General features: G+C 42.9%; 1 protein-coding gene across 2 annotated transcripts; it reads left to right on the top strand.

Annotated features, from left to right (window-relative positions):
• The first annotated feature begins 5,140 nt into the window (after positions 1 to 5,140).
• Positions 5,141 to 11,782, top strand: RSPH1 (radial spoke head component 1). Of its 2 annotated transcripts, XM_088051839.1 has the most exons (9): positions 5,141 to 5,208; positions 5,489 to 5,602; positions 5,715 to 5,820; positions 6,813 to 6,903; positions 7,139 to 7,274; positions 7,581 to 7,652; positions 9,149 to 9,287; positions 9,751 to 9,846; positions 11,609 to 11,782. In XM_088051839.1, the coding sequence occupies exons 1-9, from the start codon at positions 5,149 to 5,151 to the stop codon at positions 11,629 to 11,631; spliced, it is 837 nt and encodes a 278-aa protein (XP_087907965.1). In that variant the 5' UTR covers positions 5,141 to 5,148; the 3' UTR covers positions 11,632 to 11,782. The 2 variants fall into 2 exon arrangements, with proteins under 2 accessions (XP_087907965.1, XP_087907964.1); XM_088051838.1 differs by lacking the exon at positions 11,609 to 11,782 and having other exon boundaries at positions 9,751 to 9,920.
• Positions 11,783 to 15,857: the final 4,075 nt, after the last annotated feature.

Raw genomic sequence — 15,857 nt, 5'->3', positions numbered from 1 at the left:
CATTGACTGTCATCAAAGTCTTGAGAAAAGACATCAGCAACCATTTCCTAAATGGAACCAAAGTGTCCTCTGTATGTCCCCACTGCACTTTAGTGGAAAGGGAGACCCCTTCGGTAAAAGGAAAAACCTGACAATTTTCCCAGATGTCTGAAGAATGCAATGCAGTCTGTACTTTAAATTGAGCAGTGAGGTCAGAGAAATGGGAGGCAGGATATAAATACAGCAGAACACTTTCCCTTGGATAATCTGCAGGAGGGAAACGAAAGGTCATATTTAGCCAAGAGACAAAAAAAGCATTATCTGTATTTCAAGAATGGCTTTCACACAAACGTAGGTTTTTGAATCGTCCTGCCTTCAGGATATACAATGTTAATTGTACTTGAAGGAGGCAGTTGTAAGCTGAGTGGCTAGAAAGGTCATTTGCTTGTTCTTCTGACTTAGTTATGGGCACAAAAAGAGGTTATCTTTACTTGGCATACACACAGAGTAAGCAGATTTCGTTTTTCCAGCTTAAAAAGAGCTGTGTGCAGAGAAGTTCCCATTTTGCAAAGGATTTTGACATTTCAAAATCTTGCTTAATTCTCAGTTGGATGAAAAAAACCCAGTATATGGAAGTTAGAGACAGTAAATTCCCCCTTGTCCACTGTTTGTTCCCATGATCTCAGAAAATATTGAAAGTGTGCCTGATGATATTGCAGAATATTAAAAAGACCTGAAATGTATATTCCCAAACAAGAACTCCCCTTAGGATATTATTTCAATTCCCAAATCCCATATTTTTCTTCCAAAAGGGCTGTTGAAAGCAATCTGGTTTATATTAAAGTGTCAGGAGGAACAGATCTGACTTCATTAAGTTTTTCCTGACAGCTCCTGTTTGCACTTTTCTAATATCTGTTACCAGCCATGCATTGCACTTTTATAAGGAGAAAAATGGAAATTACTGTCTTTTAAGATAGAAAAAAAAATATTTCCTTGGAGTTTTCTGTTCTTTAAATTCTTGTCAAAAGACACAATCCTGCCCATGTCTGCCCTACCAAAAGCAATGAAGGATCACCTGCATCTCTAATTGAGCCCAGAGCAAAACTCAAACTGACTTGAGTGCCAAGGACTGGCCCTCCCAGAGTCACCAACTCTGTCAGGAGTGATTGAGTAATGTGTGAAGTGAGGAAACCAACCTGTGAGTCAGGCAAATTATCTCCATTAGTCCTGTTAATTTTGATGGCAGAAGATGAAAAGGCAGCTCGCTAGAGCCACACTGTTGGCAGGGTGGAGAAAAGCTTCCAGGCACTGCCCCTGGAAGAAGGATGCATGGTAGGACAGGGGCAGAGATCAGCAAGCTCCTGGAGGACAGGAATTCTGAAGTGCAGTGAGTGGGGATTAAGCAAAATGCTGCCTTTACCACATCAGAGGCTGTGTGTGCACCCTGCCTTATTTTTATCACCCCTTTGAAGCAAGACTCTGATTGAAACGTAGAGATCAACAAATAGTCCTGTAGTTTCTAATGTTCATTGTGCAATGTGTGTTTTCAGAGCTTGGTCAGTGCTGGAAAAGAGTTCAGGTTGTTTCACAGGCTTGGCACAGCAGCATTTTCCCTGCAAAATCCCTGAACTTCAAAAGTCTCTCCCTCCTCAGAGAGAGTAAAGTCAAAGGAGAAACAGGAGCATAATCGGCCTTAAAAGTGCTTTTTGGCCATTTCTCTCTGCAGAGGAGCTGAAAACCAAAAGAGGAGCTTAAAATCAAAGTGAGGACCTTCAAGGCAGAATAAAAGGACATCCAGGGCTGTCCTCCCCCACAGGAGGCACCTTCTGGCATCTCAATCCCAGCAGCCTTTTCCTTCCCTGTGTTGTTGTCTCTGTTTTTAAGCACCTCTGGCAGCAATGGCTTTGGGTTTTAGTGGAGCTCTGGCTCCCTGTGGGGTTTCTGTCAAACTCAAACCAGGAGCTTCTTCAGGGCCACTCACAGCTATGGCAGCTTCTGCTGTCCCTGCCAGGGTGACTGGCAGTCGGTGCTGGCAGCTGCCAGCTCAGCCAGCAGCAGGGGCAGAGCAGGTAATCAGCACAAATTACCCTCTCGGGACTTTGGACAATTGAAATTTGTATACAAGATCAGCAGGACCTTAAGAATACTGGTCCTTTGACATAAAAGGGAAAAGAACAAGAAAATAAGGATGATAGCAGACCTCCTTTTAACAGTGACATATCTGAAGCTTAACTTTAATCTGACATTGAAATATATCCAAATTCAACTAGAAGATAAGAAACTACAAAATAAATTCTTCTTGTCATTAATTATACATAAGCTGTAGCTGTCCTCACAAGACAGTTTCTAGGTATAGAAAACTTTAAATTATGCTTTCCTCATTTAAGTAAAATGATCCTGTCATAAAGATATTTATTCTGTCTGCCACTTCCGAGTGCTGAGCAGTTTAACTTTTATAAAGAAAGAGTTCTTAGCTGCTTCTCAAGAAAACAGATCTGCTTCAGACCCTTTTCCTCCTTCAGAAATCTGAAACAATAAGCATGAGCAGTTAATGATCATTATTAGTGGTCATCCCGGGGAGTGACTCTGATGTCTTGTCACTGCTTCCTGTTTGTGTCAGCTGTTCCCTGAGCCACGTCACCTTCCAGGCCAAAAGACACGTCTGGTTATTTTTGTCATCGGCTTTAACAGGGAGCACCTCCCTATGCATTCCAAACATTAATTCCCTTGCCACTCTGAGCCTCAGTGTCTGCTTAGAATGAATTTGCCATGCACAGACCAAGTGAGCACTTTTATAATTAGAGACATTACCCTATCATACATAAAATAATTTAGGCAATCTGAGGTGCAAGGGAGGCATCATCAAGAGTAAGAAAGAACTGCACAGACTGTGCTTCAGATAATGTGCACTCATGTCAGCTCTGCAGGAGGTGAGCAGAGCAGTAGTTTGCATATTCTGCAATTGCTTATTAATAGAACATTATGCAAATTAGGCTTCCCTAGTCAAATGCTGGGAGTGTGTAGGAAAGAGAAATAACCCTACAGTTTTGCGTCAATGAATGTACAGCTTCTTAATGCTCTGCCTGCTAACAAAATTGAATTTCAGTGCTCTTAACTGCTTCAAAGGCAAAGTGCTCTCAAATGAGTAACTGGACATTAACTCGGAAGCTGGAAGGGTTCCTATGATCACGGAGGTATTTAGCAATAGTCTCCTCCTTTCTCATCTTTACCCAGCTGAGGACAAAAAGAGACTTGCCACAGCAGCAACACCTTATTACTATTCATATCTTATTTAAATACTGGCTATTTAGATTCCTACCTATGACAAGGAGGACACCCGCCTGAATACGGTGTATCTTTGTATAGTGATGATGACCCTGTATTTCTTCTGGTTTGGGTGGTGAAGCTTTGATTTAGGGCATAAGGTGACCTCCACCACATTTTCCAGCCACTTGCCAATCCTGTCTACCTCAGAAGCGTCACCTGCTCTGCCCAGTGCTTGTCTAGCTCACTGCTTTTCACCAAGCATATCCTTGCCTGGCTCCTTTTGTGAATCCTTGGCTATTAAATTACTGTGCAGAGTGATGGTGAGGTGACTTGCCTGACTTCTGTACGAGAGGAAAACAAGAAGTGGACTGGTATTTCTGAACATCAATAAACTCATGCAAATTAAAATAAACTTGGTGGAGGAATGGGTTTTAAATCTAAAATGTTGTTTTCAGGCTGGACCAGCTGAAGTACTGGGAGCTCTCAGAAGGCTGAGGGGGTCTCAGGTCACATCCCAGATGACACCAGTTTCAACACACAAAAGGCACTGGCTGGGAAAAGCTGAGGGGAAGAGGCACACGGTTGGAGTGACCTCTGGAGATCACCCAGTCCAACTCCCTGCCACGGCAGGGTCACCCAGAGCAGTGACACAGGAACACATCCAGGGGGGTTTGGAATGTCTCCAGAGAGGGAGACTCCACACCCTCCCTGGACAGCTGTTCCAGAGCTCTGCCACCTCAATGTTAAGACATTCTTCCTCATGTTGAGGTGGAACTTCTGTTTTATATCATGGCCTTTGCTCCTCATCCTGATGCTGGTCCCACTAAACAGAGTCTGGCACTGTTTTAAAAGGTGCCTCTGCAGTGGGGGGAAATGTTGAGAAGAGCTTTAATCTGTGAAATAGTTCACAGTTGATGGGCAAACTCTGGGTGATGTCCATGTGTTAGGAAAAGAAGTTAAGAGTTCAGGGCTTGACATATTTCAATGCTCTCAGACCTGAGAAGGAAGTTAGCAGAGCTTGGGAGGGGAATTTATTGTTGAGAACTGAACAGAATTTATAAACCACATTACATAAAGCAGAGATGCCCTGTCTGGGAAAAAGATAATAAAAAGACTGAAAAATGAGGACTAATTAGCATGAGAAGCGAGAAACCAATAACGAATAGAAGACAGAAGACTAATTAATGAAGAGAACTATGTGAATTTTAAGCCAATGAGCACTAATCTCGTTGCCAAAATATATAAATAGGTAAGCATTTTGATGAATGACATGCATGTTGTGGGGAGCCATCCCCATGCTCCTTCAACACTGAATGGTTAATGCTGCCTTTCTAACAAACAGCTTGGAGAGGAGTGACGGGTTTGTCTTTACAAACAAGCTACTGGTAAATAAAACTAGCACTGAGAGATAAAAGAAACAATGGGAAAGATTCCACTCATTGATGAATGGAAAAAAGATATTTGCCTTTACAAACAGACTGTAGGATTGCTGGTAAATGAAATTGGATATTGAAAGATGAAAGAGACAGTGGGGAAACACCATAATTTCCTAAGAATTAAAAATTAAGAGGGAGGGTTATATATTAGAGGGGAATCTTAGGTATCAGGCATTCCGGGAAGTCTGTACCTCTCAAGTACCTCAGACAACGGGGAAACAGAGAGGGACGTGCAGCCGGGAAATTAGGATAAAAAGGAGGCTGTGTCCTCCAAAAATTTGGGAGACCCCAGGGGAATTCCCCATGGCTTCTCCCTTTATTTGAATAAAGGACTCCTCTGTCTCCTTTTTGGACATAAAGCTCTGGTGTTCGTGGATGAATTTCCCTGGCCGCTCGGAGAGTCGGGCGCCGGTTCCCTCAGCGGGGCGGCCCCGCCGGTTGTCACAGCGACGGGCACGGCGCCGCCATGTCGGACCTGGGCTCCGAGGAGGGCTCCGAGCCCGGGGAGGCCGCGGGAGGCATCGGGGTCCGCGGGGCCCGGGGGAGCGGGCGGGCAGCGGGGAAGGGAAAGGGAACATCCCCGGGGAGAGGTCTGCCCCGGGGAGTGCGGCTGTGGCATTCCCGGTGCGACCTGCCCGGCTTTTAACCTGGCCTTGACACAGCCACGCTTTCCAGCCGTGCCAGGAAACCTCGGGGTGCCGGGGTCTGACCGACTGCCGCTGGAGCAGCTTTCCCCAAACACCCGTTTCCCTCTGATGAGGGCACACTGCCAGGTGCTGTAACCATTTTCCCTCTGCCTTTGCCAGGAGTACGAAGGCGGTCGCAATGCCGAAGGGCAGCGGCACGGGTTTGGGAAGGCACAGCTGCCCAATGGTGACACCTACGAAGGGGAATACGAGTGTGGTTTGAGGAGTGGACATGTAAGACACCGGCCCTGGTTGTGGTCTTGCTTCTGCGGTTGTGTTATTTGGGCTCTGTGTTGAAACAAGGGTGAGAACTGACGGTATTTCACCTGTACCAAATGTGTTTCAGGGGACCTACAGGTTTAAAAACGGTGCCATCTACACCGGGGACTACCTTCAAAACAAAAAGCATGGCAAAGGTGTATTTTTTTATCCAGATGGATCAAAATATGCAGGTAAAGCACTGAACACAGTTGTAAGGATTTCTGTAGCCAAAAGGACACATCCCCCCCTCACTCCTCCCCCCAGAAATGAAAAGAGTAAATTGGAAAATATCTTAAGAAGATACATTTTCTACAAGATATTTCCCTCTTAGTCTCTTTTTAGTAATAGTTCTGAGAAGTTTGCGGTTTATTTATGGGGATTTGTGTCAAGACATTTATTAGGTCTATCATTAAAAGAATAAGCTGCTTATTAGAGCCCTTATTTAGGCAATGGGACACCAATGAGAAGTTTGAAGAAGTTGAAATGCAAAGTTTCCCTGCTTGCTGGAGAGCACCTGAAACAATCAGAATCTATCAATTAAGTTTCAAAGGACAATATTTCCCCCCTCATTTCTAAGCTAGGAAAGAAAAGATGTTCACATTGTGAGGACTAAAAGCTGAGAGCAAAAAGAGCAGCCCAATCTTGCCTTGCAGGAACATATGCACTGAGTTTTTTTTATTTTTTTAAATTTATTTTAAGTTTGATTAGAAGAATAATTAAGATACAAACCATCTAGCATCCTTCTGAATATATGTGTCCCAATACTGACAGGATTACTTCAGCAAATGAGTCAAATTAAAGTAGCTCCTCTTTAAATTTGTGTGGAAATGTCACATTATCTAATGCAACTGTAATAGATTACCCAATTTAAAGATAGGACTGCGTTGTTATGTGTTCATAATGGTAATAGAGAGTGATAATGGAGACACATAATTATGGAAAAATGGAGAGGGAGGTCAGGCAGAAGCATAAATACATGTGAAGAGGAACAGCCTGATGAAAAAAGAGCAAGGTACTCTACTTTAGGGTAAGGAGTGGCGTAAGGAATAGTGAGGAATCCCAGCAGTGCCACAGCTTTCTTTTCCTTCCCTAGTACTTGTATGACAACGTTACAAAGTGGCTACTGTATCACACAATGAAATAAATCGGGTCTCACACTGCTTTTATCCTTTTGTCCTTGAAGGAGACTGGGTGCATGACCAGAGACAGGGCTATGGAGAATATCTGTATGCAAATGGTGACACCTATACTGGAGAATGGGCTAACAACAAGAGGTTTGTTTCCTTCTCACAGGGATGTTTCAAGTCACCCTAGGACATTAAAATGCAAACATTATTTTCAGAGCATGTCTGACTGCAGCAAATGAAGTCCAGGGGTGACCTTGGCAATTTAGTCTAGCTTGAGTAGTTTCAGCTGCTTGATTAATACTGTTTTAATGCCTTAATTATAACAACAGCCTAAATTGTTAATATTCACTGGTATAAAACAAAATTATTATTTTCTCCCTAGGCATGGGCAAGGCACCTACGTCTATAAAGACACAGGATCTAAGTATGTCGGCTGCTGGGTCAATGGAATCCAGGATGGACCAGCTGAACTTATCCACCTAAACCACAGATTTAAGGGCAGGTTTCTCAATGGAAAGGTAAGTGTGCAGGAATGTTTTCTATTAATCTGAACAGTTAGCATGGAATTGTCTTAATATGACCTATTTCCACTTAAAATAAGAAGCTAGGTTTCTGATCTTTTGTAGTGTTTCCTGTACCGTAAGTGTAACACGTGAAACTGAATTATTCTGTGGGACACAATGCCAGGTTTCTTTGCAACATTGCTTTCAAACTTTAGTGTCACTGACTATTGTATGGAATTTGTAGTAAAGGATATTTTATGTTTCTGTGCTTAGAATGGATTAACTGCTCAGTTCTCCTGATGTTTTTGTGTTTTCATGCAGCCTTTAGGTCGTGGCAAATTCATCTTTGATATTGGATGTGAGCAGCATGGTGAATACATACAACCAGTGCAGGTAAGAGAAATAGTGCAAATTGTAGTGAGTATCAGAGGACTTAGCAAATCAAACCTATTGTTGAGGAATACTTAAAATGCCTTACAGACAGGGATATTTAAGTACATCCTATAAGGCAAGAAGGGTGGAAACTCATGCATTCTTAAGAACTAAATGAGGTTTCATTTTGGTTTTTTTTTAATTTTTAAATGTTTTCTACTGTGTAAGCTTTGAAATGTACAAGGTGTGATTTTGCACTGATTGCAGACATAAATCCCTTCTGCTTAAAAAAAATCAAGACCTTACCAAAACATTTGAAGCTTCAGATCACAGAGGAATATAGATACATTTGTATGCACATTTAGCCTCTCTTGCATTTTCTTCTGAACACCAGAAAACAATGAGCAATATTTCTTGTATTTCTGAAGTGCTTGGTGCTATGCATACAAATGGTAATTTCCAGCAGAGTCATGTTTGGGAAATATATCCTATTGTTGTTCTGGTCATGTTAGGAGCTTAATATCCACAGCTTCTAATAATTGTAGGGAGCGTTTGGGATCAAAGTCTGTTTTCCCTTCTCTATGCTTGAATGTTTTGAAACATTTCTGATAGATATGGCACAAAAATAGCTACAGAAGTGAGATTATATTTTAATATTACTATTTGATTTCAAGAAAAATTGCCACATTTTAGCTTAGAGTTTGCTGCCTCTGTTGTCTGACACATTAGTTCCCGTTAAACACTCTCTGAAAACTCTGTGATGCAGCAATCAGTTCTGAAGAATAAAATAATAATCATCAAAATCCTGTCAATTGTGATAGAGATTTGCAGAGCTTGGAGATGGTTTTGTTTTTATCCAGCCAAAAGCAAGAGATCCTCAAATTAAGTACCAGATTCATAGAAGTATCCAGAGTAATGTGTGCTTCCTTAGTTCAGCAGGGAATTCTTAGATGAGTTTTTAAAGCAAGGGACAGTGCTGTCACTAAAGATTAAATTTTGCCCTTGCTTTAGTTGAAGTAATTACAGAACAAAGCCCGTTTAAAAAAAAAAAAAAAAGAAGAAATTAGCTAATAATACTAATAATACAGACAATGATGCAATTATTGACTCCTTCATATTTGTAGAAAAATCATGATTTTTATTAATTTAAGAAATATTTTCAGATTTCAAAACCATAAGCTCTGTGCACCTTACTGCTTCCTAGATCCTTTCAAATGTCCTCCTTAGGCAAAGATTGAGGCAGAAACAGCTGTTTTTTCAGTCAGTATCTGTGTCAGACAGTGCAGCATCCACCAGACAGAACATCAGGTATCAATAATCAGTCATAGCCAACTGACCTGATCAGGGTTCAAAGTGTAATTCTTCTCCAGCATTTGCAGCTGCTGAAGTTTCTCCACCTGTAAATACTTTTAAGGTCATTGCCATTTATCCCACATAAGGAGGTTTTAGTAGACTAGCCCATCATCGTAGTTACTGTCTGTAGGATGAGACACTGGATTTCATGAATTCTCTTGTAGGAAAAAGAGGAGGAAGAAGATGAGGAACCACCATTACCTCTTGAACCAATATGGAAAGTATCAGAAATTACCAAATTAACACCCTGGTCTCCCCATGATGAGGAGCTACTAGACCCCAGAGAAGCAGCAGGTGCAGCAGGTACAGCAGGTGCAGTAGCTGAAGAGAAAATTCCATCAGTTATAGGTTTGCTCTGGAAACATCTGGAAACTCCCTGCTCTGACTATGGTGACCATTGTTTTATAGGTTTAATATCAAGTGATGTGAGAGGGTTTTTGTGTTTTGTTTTGTTTTTCCTATGATTTTTCCTATGATTTGGATGTTTGGAACTTCCAAGTGTATTCATAAACTGCATAATATGTATGTATCTGTTTTATTTCACATAGCATGAGATACAACTGTCTTGGGAAGCCTGTGAGTTATTTTACTTTATATCATGGTTTATACAAACTTGATTATAAACAGAGAAGATTTTGTGGGATTTCTCACGTGAACAACAATTGCAGCCTTCAGTAGGAGTTAGGAGCTATTACATGAAAACAAAGGCTGAATGCAAATTTGTAAAATTGGTTTTCTTTGGTATTTCTAATTTCTTATATTTCAGTCCCTGATGATGCTGTGAGTCACCCGACCAGCGATGCAGGAGGGGAAGGTGAGGGAAGAAGAGAGGAAGAAGTAAACCAAGATCAGGAGGATCAAGGTGAGAAATGGGGCACGTGTGTCCATTCTTTAATTAGCAGTCAGGGTTTGAAATTACGGATGTCAATCAGCTGAAGCCATGCTGCTGTTGGGAGACCATGGGAATCTCTACCTTTCATAAAGAGGGCAGTCCTCTGGAGAGATAAACGATGAGAAGTTAAATTCATATACTGCAACAGAACAAATTAAGAGTGACACTTCTGTGCATGTACACTTGATAGCACTTGCAGAGTTGAATTTGTATGAGATTGTCTTTCCAAACTATTTGGTTTTGTTTTTTTTTTTTTTTTTGATAACAAAAATGAGAGGAAATATGTCAGGTCCTGAGAAGTTCAGGGAGTTTTGAGCACTTCACTTTCCTCTCATGAATGCAACTGTGTATTCTTAATTCTCTCAATTGTAGTTCAAAAGCAGGGAAAACAAATATGAAGAAAAAAATTTTAGGTGTTATGCATTCTAGTTTAAATACTCTCTGATTGGTTTGCTTCTCCTACAAACTAAGGAGATTTGAAATTCAGGTGCTCAGATCTTCTTCCAGGCAGTTCAGAAGCCAGTTTTAAATACACAGTTAACAAGAAGCAACAGGGATGCATCAATTTTTACTCATATTTAGCTTATAAGCCTCCAACCAATTGTGTTCTTTGTATGTATCCTTAAAATTTACAAGCTTGCCTATCTGGTAGGAAAACATCAGATAAATTTATCCATTTGTAATTTTACAATAAATCCAAGCCAACCACTGTCTTTAGGGATTAGAAAATCTCTTAAACCATATGAAAATGTTTGAAGGTACACACCAAACATTTAGGCCAGTTCTTGTAGTTTTCAGTTTATTTGCTTTTCATTTTCACCTCTGAAGGTGCTCTCCAGCTTCAGGGCAGAACAAGCAGCTGGCTGACCCGGTGTGTAGGGCTGACATCTTACAGGATCCCTGGGCTTGGGTCAAATCCAGCAGAAACCTCAGCAGATTATAGCTCTGCTTTGGATTTTGAAAAAAGTGCATTGAGCCTGGTTTGTCTCAAAGACCCTTGGACTCAACCATTTGGACTGAACTTGATCCTAACAAATTTTCTGGCCCACCACAACAAAGCAGTTCTGGTTTTCCTAGTGGCTTTTCTAGGATGTTTTTGAGAACAGGTATCTGTTAGATATGGCATAGAGGCAGATGCCAGTGCCTGAAAACACAGCAAAGTGATAGATGTTCTCAAAGTTCCCTCCAACTCTTTATTTCCAGAATCAAGGAGTTGTATGATTTAAAACATTTTTCAGCCTAGGACTCCATCCATAATTTTTATGGAGGCAATGTATTGTTCCCCTTGTCTTTATGTTTAGCAAGATTAAGTTATAGAAAGAGGGAATGATTTGAAGAAAATATGCATCCTGTGAAGAGCAGATATAAAAAAATCTGTTTTCTTTGCAGCCTGGTATTCCCTGTGCCTTTACCATCATTCTTTTTCCACACAGAAATTCCCTCTTTCTTGTTCTGCATTCCTTATGATATCATCTAACCAGGAGACATTTTTTGGCTGTTCAGAGTTACATACAGGCTGGCTGGCAGTCAGTGTGGGTGTACTGAGTCTGTCTGCCAGCTGACAAACAATGTAAACAACTTGAATTCAAGTACTGACATTGAAAGGCAATGGGTGAGGAGGACTGAAGTGGACAACAGAGTTCTAGAGTTATGTTTTAGATTACTGGGATTACTTTTCAGTGTTTTATAATAAAATGCATCTCTATGCCCTGACTTTCCTTCTACTCCACAGAAATTACTGATTTTGGAGGATGAACTAGAGGAAACAGGAATTGGGTACAACTAAAGGAAAAGACCCAAAAAATTGAAATTTTGAAGTAGATGATTTAGTGTGGTAAGCCTGCAATATTTTTATTTGTAAAAGGGTGTGTTAAGATGTTTTGAATAAACATTTCTGTGAGTGTTCTGTCTGGAATGTGTATCTTTGGGCCTTTTATAATCTCAGAATCTCTCAGCCACGTCCTTTATTCCATGTTGCCCATAATGAGGTGTGGAATTCAGTGCAGAATTATTCTGGATTCATGAAGCCATGAAGCTGTGTCCTCACAACTTAATATTCTACTACTGGTAGTTGCTGTCTTTCTTGAACCCTGCCTCTGGGCACAGACTTAGGGGTGTTGCTGGTGAAGACAAAGGCAGGACTGGACTTCCAAGTTCTATGCATTTTCCCTGTCACTAGGGCACCATTCCAGACCTACATTTTTCTTGTTTATTTTGCTGTTGTCCTTGCATCTGTAAAAACTCTTCTTGTTGCCCTAAATCCTCACTTTCCAGTTTGAACTCCAACTGAATTTTTTTATCCTAACAGATGGGTGCAGTGTTTTTAAATTCTTCCTTTTTAGGCTGGTTTTCCTTCTGCTTTCTGTATACTACTTGTTTGGTTTGGTTTGGTTTTGGTGTGTTGCACCAAAGATCCTTCTTTACCATGTGCCTTCCTTAAGCTGTTTCAAGGACACTCAACCAATCAGGGTGAGGAGGTGGCTCTGTAACAAATTCCTGGCACTGTGCCACATCATCATAATGATCATTTGTGATCCACAAGCTCTTAAAAAGATGTTGTCCGTATGCAGAACAGTTCCATGCATTCAAGCAGCTTATTCACATGGAGGAAAACTCTCCTCCAAATTTTACCTTTCTATCTTTATTAATGAGCCCTTCATTCATTGGAGAGCTCTGGTTATGTGAGCTGTCCCACCATCTTTCAATTTTCCTGAGGATGTCACCATTCTGCATCTGAAGCAGTTTCTAGTTCCTCCTTTCTTTTCACAGTCTTATACATATACTGTGAAGCAGGCTTCTTTTTGAGTTGTTTTAGCTTCATGATGGGTATCTTGCTACCATCACCCTGCTCCTTTTACATAGCAACCCTGAACTTAATTCCTTAGTGTAAGCAGTTCTTGCCATCCTCCAAGATCCCAAGTTTCTTCTCATCAGATTCTCAAACCTGTTGGAAAACACACTCTTACTTTGTTGCTCAAAGAGGGGAGCCATAGTGATTAAAGCCGAAGGAGGAGCACCGTCCTCCTATTGCTACTGAGGTACAAGAGGTGGCAAAGGCAGCAACTTCACCTGCCCTGCTCAGCTTCCTGTCCCCTGCAAACACTCTGAGGGTGAGCTGGATGCACTGTCTGTGTCATTGGGGAAGCCACACAAGAACCCAGGGCCTCTCAGGAGAAAGCAGCTCCTGGGATGTCTCTGTGCTAGAGCACAACAGAGATGGAGTAGGACCACTCCCAGCACCCAGCCCCTTTCCCAGCTGGCTGAACACCAGGCCCTCAGCGGGCACTTGGTGGGGGCACTGGGTGACTCAGTCCTGCCTGTCAGAGACTGAGGAGGATGGAGCCTTTGTCAGCATGGAGGAAGAGTGAGAATCTAGCATGGATCATAAGCTTTCCCAGTGGGGAGATGTTAGGAGCTACCAAGAGGTCTCAGACTGGGAAGGATGCTTGGAACAAGGGGATGTCATTAGCTGTGGAGAACTCTCCAGCCAGGATGAGGAGAGCAGGAGCGGTCCCAGGGAGAAGCCCTTTGCTACCAAGAGTTTTCTGCCCGGGAGGAATGCATGGAGCCAGGGCTGTCCCTTGAGGAGAAGCCGGTAGCTCCCCAGAACCGTCTGACTGGGAGGACTCTGTTGGCCGAGAGCTTGCCGAAGTTGTTGGCCAGGAGTTGTCCTAAGGCAATGGTAGCAGACCCTCCGTGCAGTCCAGTCGGGAAGATGATGGTGACAAAGAGCTTGCTCAGGACAATTGGGAACACGTGAGGCTTCACAGCATCCGGGTCAAGCCCTTGCTGTGGGAGCAGGAGGTGGGACAAACCGAGCTTCTTGGAGCTGAGTGAGGCAGTCAGGGAGCAAAGCCCGGGAGTTTTTGTGGCAGGCAGGCTCCCAGTGCCTGTCCCGCGGGAGGCCCGGGTTGAGCGCGGGGCAGCTGAGCCGTGCCAAGAGCCGCTCTGGGCCTCCCCTCCCCACCTGGCAGCCCCGGGGCCTCCTCAGGGCTCCGCGCCTTCTCCCACCTTCGAGGAGCAGGTGCCAGCGGCAGGGACACAGAGCCCGGAGCCTGCCCAGCTCAGCTGCTTCTTGTGCTTTTCCCAGCCGGGAGCCCAGGCCCTCAGGGAGCTGCCGGCTCCCCCCAAGAAACGCCCGTCCCGCTTCAGGCGGGCGCTGCGGGCGCTGCGGGCGCTGTTCCGCTGCCCCTGCCTGAGGTCACAGACGGACAATCAGTGCCCGCTGCCCGCGCCAGGCCGGGGCCCGCAGGTGGCGGCTGGCCCGGAGCCTGCCCCTGTCACACGGGCTGCCTTTGATGGCCAGGTGTCAGGGACATCAGGTCCTTGGCAGGAGAAGGGCCTGGCTGAGCCTTAGGCCTTGACAGGCACCAGTGGTGTCAGAGCCACGGGCTGCCTTTGCCCCGACGGGGCCCTCCAGGCTCAGCAGGACTGCGTCATAAACTGTTCTGCCAAAACAATGAAAGTTTGGTTTAAGAAATGGTAGTAGTAAGGAAAAAAACCCAAGCCCAAAAATCCCAAAGAAACCCCAAAAAACAAAACCAAAACCTACCAAAATTCTCCCCAATAAAAAAACAAAACAACAAAAACATCCCAAACAAACAAAAAAAACCAGCAAAAAATAATAATAGGAATATGAATAAGAGTTTAATGAATGAATTTAATAGGAATATGAATAAGAGATTAAGAGGAATAAGATGATGAGCAAATAGTAGTAGTAAATGATAATAATTATGAGAAGAAAAAGAATAACAAAAATAGTTGAATAAGAAGATAAAGAACAAGACATCATTGTAGTAGTAAAGAAAAAGATGATAAAGAGGAAGAAAGAGTAATAAGAAGAATAACAAAAAGAATAAGGATAATAAGTTGAATAAGAGTTATAAGAACAAGATTAAGAATAATAAGAATAAGAAGAATATACTACTTATATTACTTATACTAGAATACTAGTATACTAGATACTAGAATAATACTAGTACCAATTAATAAGAGAAAAACAATGAAAAGAACAAGAATTACTAAGATGAAGAAAGAAATATTAGTAATAGTAAATAAAGATAATAAGATAAAGAAGATGATGAAACTGTAGTAGTAATAAGTAATAATATCAAAATCCACACCTTCTAGAATCTCAGAATGAAGGGGAAGGCTTTAAAGATCATCTAGTTCCAGCTGATTGTCTTTTCTCTCTCTATCTCTCTCTCTTTCTCTCTCAGACCTTTTTGCTATTTCTTTCTACCTCCCTACCTCCACAAAATCCATGTTAATTAAAATCCCTACGTTGTCCTCACATGGCTTCCTTTGCACCTTCATTCAGGCAGAGGCATCTCTCCCTCACGGGCTCGTAACACCTGCACAGGGCCCCTTCCAGCCGCAAGCATCCCGGGATTCTGTCAGCTCCTCGCTTCCCTTTTCTTCTTGCCTCTGCTTTCAGCTGGGAATGTGCTTGAAAATGCCCAGCAGAAAAGCCTTTGCTGTCTGCTCTGGGAGCCCACAGAGCTTCAGGACCTTGTCCCCTGCACCTGCACAGCTCCCTCGAGAGGCACGGCAGAACCAGCACCTGAGAGCCTCGGGAATTCCCTCTGTGGTCCATGGCACACACTGCAATGCTCTGGAATTCCAGCTCCCAGCAAGGATAAGATGCTCCTGTGCTTTAAGGCAAAGCTCTGAAGGGGCTGAAAGCCAAGTGGAGCAAGATCTTGACATTTCACTGCCAGCCTTCAGAATTTCATCAAGGGTTGCTTTAGCATGTGGATTGGGAAAAAAAAAATCAGGGGAGGGTCTTTGGCTGGGAGGTGCCACATGTAAAGACAGACCCTGGGAAAGAAACAGAGCAGCAGGCAAAGAGAGGGAGAAAGGAAACAAACAGCACTAAGCTGAGAAGCTGGCACTCTGAAAGCTCTGTATAGATCTCTGTAGCTGTTCCCACATGGATGTGAAGGCTGATGCCAGACCCCCAAGGGTCACATTAAAGGCTT

The sequence above is a fragment of the Pseudopodoces humilis genome, chromosome 2 (assembly GCF_049639895.1).
Source record: "Pseudopodoces humilis isolate 2021_Gansu_Grassland_sample_001 chromosome 2, ASM4963989v1, whole genome shotgun sequence".
In the NCBI taxonomy this organism is placed as follows: Eukaryota; Metazoa; Chordata; class Aves; order Passeriformes; family Paridae; genus Pseudopodoces; species Pseudopodoces humilis.
The sequence above is the reverse complement of the archived record's forward strand: the minus strand, read 5'-3'. Positions and strand labels throughout refer to the sequence as shown.